The 12,075-nt window shown below is 40.8% G+C and overlaps 1 protein-coding gene across 5 annotated transcripts in view; it reads left to right on the top strand.

Annotated features, from left to right (window-relative positions):
- The window catches only part of galnt13 (UDP-N-acetyl-alpha-D-galactosamine:polypeptide N-acetylgalactosaminyltransferase 13), a 33,748-nt gene extending 21,673 nt beyond the window's left edge, over positions 1-12,075 (top strand). For 4 of the 5 annotated variants that reach the window (XM_046404220.1, XM_046404216.1, XM_046404218.1 and 1 more), the window contains 4 exons: positions 108-206; positions 907-1,041; positions 4,196-4,414; positions 8,603-8,735. In XM_046404220.1, coding sequence (XP_046260176.1) covers positions 108-206; positions 907-1,041; positions 4,196-4,381 — 420 coding nt within the window. In that variant the 3' untranslated portion in view covers positions 4,382-4,414; positions 8,603-8,735. Of the gene's footprint in view, positions 1-107; positions 207-906; positions 1,042-4,195; positions 4,415-8,602 lie in introns of all 5 variants that reach the window. The other variant, XM_046404221.1, reaches the window with a different exon arrangement.

Raw genomic sequence — 12,075 nt, 5'->3', positions numbered from 1 at the left:
TACATGTTTCAGGTTGTGAAAACTGAGAACCGAGTCCTTCTGGAGACAGAAAGATCATTTCAAATTAAGTAACTTCTAATTTGCTTAACCATTATTCCTGCCTGTAGATCAGAAATGTTGAGACCAACCAGTGTGTGGACAACATGGGAAGAAAGGAGAACGAGAAAGTTGGCTTTTTCAACTGTCACGGCATGGGTGGGAACCAGGTGAGCTAAAAAGTGCAAACACTGACATGCAGTTTTTACTGTCTGTGGTCTGTCTACTGCTATCTACACACAATGTGCTATAGATGCTAACTGGAAACTTAGAAATATTAACAAACTGAGCCTTTGAAGAAGGTTTGTGCCATGATGCCATGTTTTCCACTATATGGACAAAGATATTGGGACAAACCTCTTTATTATTGAATTCATGGGGGTGGTATGGGGCTGTTTTTGAGGGGTTGGGCTCGGTCCCTGACTTCCGGGGAAGAGAAATCTTAATACTTCAGCATACCAGCACATTTTGGACAATTCTACACTTCCAACTTTGTGGCAACAGTTTGAGGAAGGCCGTTTCCTATTCCAGCATGACTGTGGCCCAATACACAAAGCATTCATGTCCATAAAGACATGAATGCCCCCCGCCCCCATTTGCCAGCTAGCTGGCTGATGCGCCCTATTTATTGCATGTAAAAATATCAAACGGTGCATCTGTAGAAAGCATTAAAATCACTTTGCACTGTACGTAAGCTGAATCTGGCTCAAAATACACAGCAAGTCATAAAGAAAATATCGAAATCAAAAATGTGCACATGTCCTTTACTTACAAACACAATCACAGTTTGCATTTCATGAACGCAAAGTGATGAATAGTGTCGGCCTCCCTGATGTTTTTCATGGGCTGAATGAGACATCTTGTTTCCAGGTGTTCTCATACACAGCGGATAAAGAAATCAGGACGGATGACCTCTGTCTGGACGTCTCCCGCCTCAACGGACCTGTCGTCATGCTCAAGTGTCACCACATGAAGGGCAATCAGATGTTTGAGTACGATGCTGAGGTAGGATCCGCGTTTCACAAAGTAGCCAAATAATCCATAACCAGGTTTTTGTATCTGGCAGCCATTTTTGCCTCCTGATAGCAAATGTATTGGAAATGACACTGATGAAATGCTGATAGATTGTGTTTTTGTCTGTGTCACGAGGAGGTTGCTGTGCAGTGGGTGCACAGTGGGGAATTGAGTACCTGTTTGCTGCCACCAGATGGCGCTGTATGTCAGTTTTTTTAGCAGCATGGCAGCTGAGTCGCTTTTTAAAGCCAGCAGCTGTGTCTCTCTTCTTATGCTCTCTTTTCACATAGTATGTTGGCAAATGGGAATATGATTTTGAGGTAAGCTTTCCGAGTCATCGCACCTGAAAATCATCCCTGTAGTTGAGTCCTGTGCTTTCCAGTTTGTGATATCCTGTAACACTGTGTGGACTGTGGAGTGCAAGTAGTTAGTAGAATAGATCATTAAAATGTGAACTGGAGCCTTTCTGGTAGAGGAATGAAGTCGAATCTTCAATGCATTTTGATCCTGTCAATCCTAAACAATGACTCAGAATTACCCAAATGCAGCAAAGCACATAAATCCAGTTATGCAATTAATCCCACCTTCACAAAGGTTATAATTATCAGCTTTTATAAACAGTTTTAGAGACTCATTGACTGAACTGTGGTTGTGGTTGTTTCGGAGGCTGCAGTTTGTTGTGCTTACATGGAGAGGTGTTTGTTATTTATGTTATTATTATGTCTGTAAAACAAATAACGCAATGTAAAATAAAGCTAACTAATAATATCAAAACAAAACAGTGGTGGTAGACAAAGGTGAAAAAACAAGCTACCTAATCCTCAAGTGTTTAATACGTTGCAGACCTTAAGACACACTCAGGCAAGATTCTGTTGAATCTGCACAGTGTATGAGAGAGAATCACAATCATCTATTCATTTGTAGTAGCACTAAAATGGAAAAATAGATTAAATAAATGACAGAGCCAAAAAAACGGCCTATTAAACAGCAGACTCTCATTTTACTTAATAATTCTGGTTATGCATGCTGTAATATTCCTACAATGTCAGTATTCAATCAAATGCAGGAGCAGATGTTCCAGGCTCTTAAATGGAAAACAGAAGACATTTCGAATCTCATGGGAGAACAAAACAACTCATTTTTTCTCAGCAAACTCAACATTGTGGATCATACAACTCAAAAACATCTTTTATAAAAACAATTTATGTGATTTTTTTTTTTTTTTCCAAACCAAGAGGAGATGCTATAAAAGACTGCACTGCACCCAGTGTTATCTGTCAGTGATTGAGATGTCCTATCACTGACATATGACAAGGTGAGGAAGCCTGGAGGCCTTTGCATCAAGCACTGAACAAACCCAAGGAGAAATCCTTTCATTACACTTTGTTCTCTGGGTGCATTCGTAATATGAAAAAAATTGAATAATTCATAAACGAAGAGGACTGGTCTCTGTTGTAAACAGCATTGGGGTTTCACCGCAGCCGGTGGCTGAGGTTATTTTTAGCCCACGTGTGACAGACAGGGACTACAGTACCATTAACGTTTCATCTGGTCACCAGTGTCACTTTCACAGGAATGTCTGACTATTGCTTATTCCATCTGTATCCATTCATAACCGTGACAGACAATCTTCCATCTTCTTTCGCTCTTCGCTCTGCTGTTTCAGCCAGAAATAAGCTTAGTTCACTCTGCTCTGTGAACGCACCAGGTAATCCAGTGCCGTAGCCATGGAGTCGACATTGGTGGTTGGAGCGATTCAAAAACTGAAAATCACTTTTCTGCCAGCCTAGAATGTGCCTACATGTGGGATGAACTTTTTATTTATTCTTTGACAGTAATGTCTAATAGCCTTTTTTTACTTGATATTTTTATATAAATACATTTTGGGGGGAATATTTTGACCATATTTGAATAATGGGGGATATGTTAAAATCACAATCCTGAGTTACGTACATTATGGGAATGGAAATGATTTCCCTAGTGTCATAAAGAGTAGAGTTTAAACAGATCTGCAGAATTTTCCAGATACGCAGATGTACTTTTGGTGGTTTAGGATACGTCTGAAGTTTTGTGTTAGTGTTGTAGAGCCCAACTGTACTGTTATTGTAGTTTTCTTGACTTGTCAGGTTGCCTCAGCCACAAAGAAAAATTTAAGAAAAAGTTCTTCATTGTCATCTTATTCACACCTGGAGGATAGGTGTGCGGGGAGATACAGTACAGAAGAGTTTCAACACTTTCATACTAATGTTGTGTTCATGTCTTATAGGATGGTAGAGACTAGAAGAAAAGTTTAATTACATTGGCTTTAGCTGAGGAGGCGCCCATATTTGTTTTGTTTTAAGGCTTATTGCCTGTGATTAAGTGCCCTGTCAGTGAGATCGCAGCTCTTTGGCACAGGTGTTTGACGTGAACGTTATTTCCAAGTTGGAAACACGTAATTACAATAACACAGATGTGACATGAACATGGCATGAAGCAGTCAACCGGTCAAAAAGGGGAGCCACATCTCAACACACATGAACCAAGAGCCATGAGCTTTTCAAATTCCCGAGAAAGTTTCCACAGTGATAACTGATAACATGCAAATTATGTTTTATTTGTTTTGCAAAAGATAAAATTGATGATATCAATAAAAGGATAAAGGAAACAATGATGAAAACCGCTTCACTTCCCCAATCTAATATTTAATATATCTAATATCTAATAATCTAATCTAATAATCTAATATTTAAAAAAACATCCTTTTTGACATTTTCTTCTAAATTATACATTGTTTGTCTCATCTCAAGATGTTTTTATCAGCTACTGGTCTGCTAGTTGTCTCAGGTGAGATTTAGCTCAGATATTCAGATATATATTTGTTTCCTCTTTTTGATTGGTTGTTACATTTTGTGGCTTTAGTTCAAAGATGTTGTTTTGTATTGTGAATTTGACACTGTGAATATATATTAATATAGAATAAATTGTCCACATATTATTTAAAAGCCAGCCCTCATCTGTCATTGGGGAAAAAAGCAAAATCACCTCATATTTAAAACAAAAAAAAGTTGGCTGGGAAGAGCAGGTGGATTAATTTAACGTTAAGTGGTGACTCTCAGACTTACCTTCACTACCATCTGTCCCTTTCACTCCCGGCTCGCTGCAGAAGCACACCTTCCTCCACATCATCACCCAATCATGTCTGACCATCAGCCGTCTGGAGGACGGCACCTACGGCCCCACAGTGGAGTACTGTAACAACAGTCCCAAACAGAACTGGATCCTCCGCAACTACACACGCCTGGAGGTCGCTAGACACCTCTACTACAGTCCCACTGATTATTTTCTCTAAGATCCTGTCTGCTGTAGGGCCTGAGGTGAGCAGGTTAGTAAAAATTAGGCTTAGAGTAGAGGCTTGTGGATATTTTAGCTGTTCTGCAGTCATGTGTTTGGTCATTAACGTTGTTAGAACTTCAAGTAGATTCGTTTAACATCTATTGGTTTTTTATAGGCACCTTTGTAGCTGTTCATTGTCTCTGAGTATTTTTAATGTGTCTGGTTTTAGCCAGCGAGAGCAGGTGAATGCAGAGCTCATTGTTACGATGTTGATCTTTCGGGTATTAGTCAGAATGTGCATGCAAATGGTTTCAGGAAGCATTAAGTAGCTTTTAATGGTGACCTTTCAGAGGAAATGTGTGAAGATGGGGGCAGAGGCACATCAAACAATGACTGATGTTCCATCAAGATGGCCGTGTACACAAGATGCTGTCTGCAAGACCCCTAGCAAGTCTTCATGCTAAATTAGATCTCATTTGACATTTATTTTCCAACATAAATATTTTATTTTGATGTGAAAATTCACTGGCTCCCGCTCTGTGGACTGCCAGCATATGGTGAATGATGCTGAGATGGAGGAGGACGGGTTTATTTTTAGCTGATTATCTACGTGCAGGGCTGATTGAAATGGGCTCGCCATTGTTTACAAGTTCTTTTGAAGTGATCCTTCATTGTGAACTGGTCTTTCATGGCTCTGGCCTCTCAGGCCACTCTCCTATTGGCCTGAAACAGCTGTGTACACTGTGTGCCATATTGTCAAAGCAATGAATCCCAATTCAAATCAGTGCTTTTCACCATTTGGCCTGCTTATTTACATGCTTTTTAAAGGAATGGGTTTTTTTTTTTGGGCTCAGCATTTCAGTTCATTTCAGGGTTGTTATTTTCCTGCCTCTTCCGATGTCTGTAATTTTCTCTGTAGGCAATTTTCCTGAGCTGAGATATATGGAGTTTGCACCTCAGAGTCCTGTACTGTTGTCTTTCTCAAAAAGCTAAAGAGCAATTTCACTGTAACATGCCACAGTTTTTGTGTCCAAGCAGGGAAAATTGGGTAAGGAGCTCCCAGGGCTGCTGGTGTGTGTCAGAGTTGCGGCAGTAAAGTGACCTGCTGTTAGATGGCCTGATTTGTTGTTCACGCTCATAGGTCCTTGTGGCATAGCCAGCACGAGAGAAGAGCACATACACGAGAGCATAACACCATTAGAGCAAATGAGACTGTTGCCTTGAGACAAAGAGAATCTGCTGTTTTTGAATTTCCCGCAAAAAAGTGTCCCGGCCTTCCAGATCTCCTTCCAAAGTCAGATCACATCAAACAGGAACTCTTGTGCCTTTCAGCAAGTCCAGGGTGCTGCTTGGTGACAAAGAGGATAATGTTCCTCAACCGGGACTTGTGGTTAGAAACCATCCTCGTTTAATTAGCCGGTCTCAGCTGTGCACACACTCAGCGACTTGCACCGTAGACTCTGGTTGGTTTGCTGGGAGGCTGAGATGAGTGTTTTCTCTGCCCCAAAGGAGGCGTGAAATAATTATGAGCAAAGGACAGGACCTCCACATTTCTAGTATTTTCATTAAATGTGGAAGGGTTTTTCCCTCCCCTCCGACATTACAGTCCTCATCCGTCATCTCTGCCGTGAGTAGGTTTGAATCTTTGGATGAAATCAAAAAATACTACTCTTATTATCGGCTGAGCTTGGTTCTTCTGATTTCCAGATTATGGCTATAAATAAACGTAATGTAGCTCTACATCCAGTTCAGAGAAATATGCCTTCAGAGAGAAGCATCGCTCATTATTATTTGCACATTCTACAAAAAAAAAAGATTTACTTAAAGGATAATCTAGTTATCGTTAAAACTGTGCAGGGAGAACTCCAGCTCTGTCTGAGTTGCAGCTGCTTTTTAAAAACAAAGCAAAAAAAAAAAAAATGTAATAAAGCAAGAAAAGTAAAATGTCACTGGCGTAGAGCTACGTTATTGTTCTTTTTAGTTTTTTGACAGGTGTGTAAGGTCGGACGCCACCTGCTCTCTTTGTTCTTGCTCTGTTTGAACAAATGTGTCTGTAGGGCGACCTGCGATGTGCACTTCAAGAACGACGTGTGTGTGTGCGTGTGTGTATGTGTGTGTGTGTGTGTGTGTGTGTGTGTGTGTGCGTGTGTACCTCCTTGTATCCAGGCAGAGCATGTCAGGCCCTTGTGTTCCATAGCTTATGATCAAACATGGCCTGAGTGTCTCTGTGTGCTCATTAGTCTGAATATCCTCTGTCAACAGTCAGAGCACAGTCTTGATTTAATGAAGAATTATGCCTCAACTGCCAGATAAATCATAGCAGTGCGCCTGTTTTAAAGCCTCATACAGACTTCTTTTTTTATTTTTTCAGTTGTTTGCGTGTGCCTCCTTTTCACGTGTGCTCTGCTTTTTTTTTTGGTTGAAAGTGACCCCTGAGATAACAAGGTGCACGCTGAGAAACTCATCTTGTGATCATCCAAACATTGCAATAACATCATTTTATTTTTAGCTTAATTTTTTTTTTTTCCAGTTTCTCTCATGGCATTGTTTTCCTGAGCAGTGGCTCTGCTTCACCTCACAGACCAACTTCAGCTTCTCGACTCCTCTGCATGTGATCATTAGGACCAGGAAAACCAACTCAAGTGAGGAACGAAATTGCGGAAGTGTGTTTCTTCTGAGGGAATGAACATAAAAGGTTAATCAAGGCCATTGAGAACTCTCTTCCAGTTGTTAGTGGGGGGGGGGAGTATCTCTGGAGCTCTTGAGCCACACAGCATTTCTATGGTACATGCTCGTGTGGAGATGGAGTTCAGCACATTGCAACAGGTGTGCTTTTCCAGTCTGGCCATTTTAAAAGCACTGGTTCATGTGATAGACCGGTATGCAGAGGGGACAATGAGAGAAGTGGAGGATGAGATCAACTTTGCCATTTTGTTGTGAGGACATATTCATGTGGTCAGAACAATTTCAAAATCTAAATCCAGCCTTTAAAAAACACTTCCACCATCCGAGATGGTTTATCACCTAGCTATTTTAGAGATTTTGCATGAAGAGTTAGAGGATGAGTTGATGTGTCAGTCAGCTGAAGGTGTTACTAACAGCGATGCCAACACAGTGTGCCAGTGAGCCAGCACGCACAGTACGAGGACCCTAAAACTGGAGCAGCTAAATGGAATTAATGGCATTATTTACACCTACTGTGTAATGCCAGAATGTCTTTGGTGTTCCTTCAATCCCATTTAACTTTAGAAGACACATAGGGGTAAAATCTAAAATTAAATAACCCAGCGGACAGTCTTGGCTTTCTGTTCAAAAGAATGACTTATATGTAAATTTTTGTGTTTTTTCCCACAATGAGTCAGACTGTGAGTCCCATGTCCCAACACCTCTTTGTCCCCTGTCCGCTTGTATTTTATTCCCAGTTAAATCCTGCCTACTCCTGAGAAAATGTTCTGTATCTTCAGCTCTTTAGACTTCCTCCATCACTTGTTCACATTGTCAGTTCAGGCAGAGCAGGGAGCATATAGTTGGTACACAAAACCAACAATTGAGGCGAAAGTAACAGAAAACTGCTGTGAGCTGCAGACTTGGGTGTGGTATTGGTGCTATGTGCAACTCTTTAACAATAGTACAACTCATTTGATTATCCAAAATGTCCATAATTTAGGCAGCTGTACACATTAACAATAGGTGCTTGCTTTGAGTCCTTTTGAGGCAGGGAAATGAGTTGCATCTTTTTTTTCTTTTTTTTTTTTTGACATTTTAATCCTTCGGAGACTCAACAGTCATTCACAGAAAAGTCATTCCTGTAAAGTGGCAGTGATAACAGTCTCGTCGCCAACAGGAGCCTCAGTGCTCCGAGCTGCCTCAGTGCACGTTGTGTTGTATAAGGAGCACGACTCGACTGGAACATCCTGCTCTCTTCATGTTCCTATTGTTTTTTTTGTTTTCTTCTTGCTCTGGCTACAGTTACGGATTGCAACAGGCCCAAGCCATCTACAGGATCGAAAGGTATTTTTGTGAAATGTGGAAAATCAGTCGTTGAAGTTAGCCTGTGACGGTTCATTTTAGTCATCCAGGTGGTTTCAACTTTGTCCACAGAGGAGCTGAAATACAGTCAGTGAGCCAGGTTGAGGGAAGATGTGACTGAAGAATGTCAATACATAGATTACTGCTGATTTATTGGTGTTTGTCTTTACTTTAACGTGTTAATCTGTTTTTGTCTTCCTCTCTCCAGCGACTCACCCTGCTGCATGTGAACAGCAACCAGTGTTTGGACATGCCGTCTGAGGAGGACAAGATGGTGCCCACCCTGAGAGACTGCAACAACAGCCGCTCTCAGCAGTGGCTGCTCCGCAACATGACCCTGAGTGTCTGATCCCTCCCTCACCTCACCTTTCTCCCCCACACTCTCATCCTAACCAGTCCTGGCTCTCCACACCCTCACCAGGTGGCTCTTACAGTGCACGTCACACGCCTCTTCCTGTGTCAGCCTGGCCAGTGAATGCAGACATCCAGGCAGCAGCGGCTTATTTTTCATTATGGAGGCGTCTTCTTTTACAGCTTGCCACAGGTCTGAGAGCAGCTGTGCCAGCTATTCAAGTGGCATGACAAGCTGCAGCTTCGGGGACCTCATCGTGTCCAGGCGGGGAAGAACGATGTGTGGTGGAGAGCACTGATATCAAAGCACTCGTCGGTCAGCCCACCGCTCGCCCTGCATCCACTGTGCTGCTCAGACTGCTGCTTAGCTGTTGGACAAACGATTAAACAGAAGAGCGTCAATAACAAGAATATTTCAAGGCACTTGTCTGCGATGGTCTGCACTGTATATGACCTTCCTTGTGCTGTGTACAGTGCGCACAGTGCACTGGTTTCCACCGTAGGTACAATCTTTAAAACAAGACTGTCGTTGTTTTACTGCTGCTCGTCCTCTTTCCATATCAAAGTTACATTCAGATAACATGGAAGCGATGTTGTTAAGAGAGCCTGATCAATACTGGATTTTTGAAACAGATACCGACTTTTGATATTTAAGAGTTTAAAAAATCCGACAACATTCTGTTAACACTCTGATGCTTGATTTTAAAGTCAAACTGAAATTTGAATTTTCATCAAAGAAGGAAATACTAACTATAATGGTATGGCAGATACGGCGTATATTTTAGAAACGGTGTCTAATGCTGCATTTGATTTGTACTTGTAAGTCATAACTCCGGTCTCTGAGTGACTTCACATCCGTTCTATTTGCCACAACGCAATACAGCTCGTTTGTGACATTATTCAGCCGTTGTTGTTTCGCAACATTGACGGGTTACAAGCAGCACCAAACAACACATTACATGCCATTTCATGCCTAACAAGGCCTCAGCTATGTGCCTGTAGGCAGCACTAAGTCAGTAATGTGTACACGGCTTACGAAATTGGACGCAAAAAAGACAAAAAGTGCTAAAAACACACAAACCACAGCTTTTATTTACAGTCAGTGCTCTGGGCAGCCATCTTGGTTTGCGAAGTCGGTGTCTTCTGAGGGTGACTGAGTTGATGAGTTGGAATTCCGACTGGGAGAACCCAGAAGTTTGTAAACTACTCGTCAAGTAGAAGCTATGCAGCCTAGATTGTCAAGATGGGAATTTATTCCCACCAGATGTGTTTTTTTTTCTTTCTATGGGTCCAGTGGTGGTGATAGAAAATGGCCAGATTGTCAAAAGTCACAGTAAGGAGAGGTCCTGCCACTGCAGCGCTCTGTGTACCCTGTGATTCAACACGAGCTAACACGGGGAGCGCTTGATTCACTGATGAGGCTAAGTAGCCGCTGACAGTGCCAGCTCACATGATGATTGACTGCATGTGGAGCTGAACAGATGTTGTACCAATCAAATTACCAGTACCACTATTATCAGTCATAAAGATCACATCCCACTGGAGAATACTAATGAACAGTTGGGGGCGCTGTCACTGCATGAACGTAGATCAAACGGGAAATGTGTTCTTTTTGGTGATTATAAACCAAAAAGAACAAGTCTTAACAAACACAAAGGTTGTCTCAGCAAAACTTCTTATTTCAGTTTGACTTTAACATAAACAAATAACATGAAGAACATTTTTGTAAGAATCTCGTAAAATTTGGTTCTTAAAGTTTTGCAAACAGAATGTGTACCAAGCAGGTATACTCATCAGTGCTCTCTGAAGGACAAACAATGTAATGGAGACACTATTTCCAAATCACCTCAGGCATATCTTTGGCATATCTGCACTGTAGTTTCATGTTGATTATTGTTAATTATGTATCAGATCTTTGATAAGATCATATAAGCTGATTTATTGGTTGGGCTCTACTTGTTGAAGGTAAAGATTTCAAACCTCTGTTGAAAAAATAACGTATACACTACAAGACAAGAAAAACAACTCGATTGGTCATGTTCCATATCAGTGAAACAGGAATTGCACTATGTATACAGATGAAAATGTGAGGCAGCTCTTGGGATCAACATACTGTACAGAAGTTTATTTATAACAGGCTGTTTGAAGAAACGGAAGAAGTGGCTGCAGGGAAGGAAGTAGCAAGTAATCGAGACTCTGCTCTGGGTAGATAAAATTGATCTTGAATGAATGTACAATTTTTCCCTAAACAATAATGACTGTATTCTGAAACAATTTAACTGCACTGTGTTATAATGGCTATCTGAGGGTGTCATTACTAAAAAAAACAAACAAAAAAAAACCAAATCACCTTTATCAGATTCCTCCTTTTAAGATGTTTACCAAATTCTTTTTGATTTCCTGAGAACTCATGATGTCTTCGAGCCAAATAGTGACGTGTGCCTTTAGAAAGTTGTTTTGCATTTGGTTCAGTGGATTTTAGATGACTGATTTATTTTGGTGTTGAAAAAGGAGAATGTTAAGTCTTATGTTAAGTAATTGTTATATCTCATAAATGCTTGAACTAACATTGAGCTACAGCAAAGTCAACATTCCCGATATCGATACCCATCCATCAGAAATGCAGATGTGACCGGTAAATTTCACATCGTTGTTGATCAGAATCAGGCATCAAATATTAATGTACATAATGCTGTTGACATGTTTCTGTCACCGTTGTTGTTGTACATACAGAACCAATTATTTTTCTAAGATGCTGTAAAACTTGAACACTCCTCAGAGGGGAAAAAAAAAAAAAAAAGACAGTGAATGGTAAAAAAGATCATGAGGTGTTGCAGTGTTTTATTTGGAATGGTGGTAATAAAAAACAGTGCTTACCTTGGGTTTTGAGATTGTGATGTGCTTTGGGAATCATTGTCGGCCCCGGAAAACCAATTCTCAGCCTACCTGAAGGACCTCAGGCGAGCATACATGAGGGAGCAACTAATGGTGAAATACTATCCATGCTGCTTGAATACTGAATCGTTGCCAAGTGCCTGCTTGGCTCCTCACTAAAATTCAGTCACCTCTTCTGTACTACGCACACACATTTATTGTTTTTCATTATCTCGAATTGCATGGTGTTAAAATAGGAATGTAATGTTTCAGTGTACTGGTGGCGAAGTGATGTTACCTGTTTGTACATTTTTTGCCTTTTTTGTAGGGGGAAAAAAAAAATCTTTGAACATATATTTAGCATTAATTTCAATGTCAAGCAACTGATGAAAATGTGACCACTAACACATCACATCAATACATCAGTTGTTAAATAAAGCTTGTTATTGAAACTTT

The sequence above is a fragment of the Scatophagus argus genome, chromosome 11 (genome assembly GCF_020382885.2).
Source record: "Scatophagus argus isolate fScaArg1 chromosome 11, fScaArg1.pri, whole genome shotgun sequence".
In the NCBI taxonomy this organism is placed as follows: Eukaryota; Metazoa; Chordata; class Actinopteri; family Scatophagidae; genus Scatophagus; species Scatophagus argus.
This window is presented reverse-complemented; position numbering and strand designations above follow the sequence as displayed.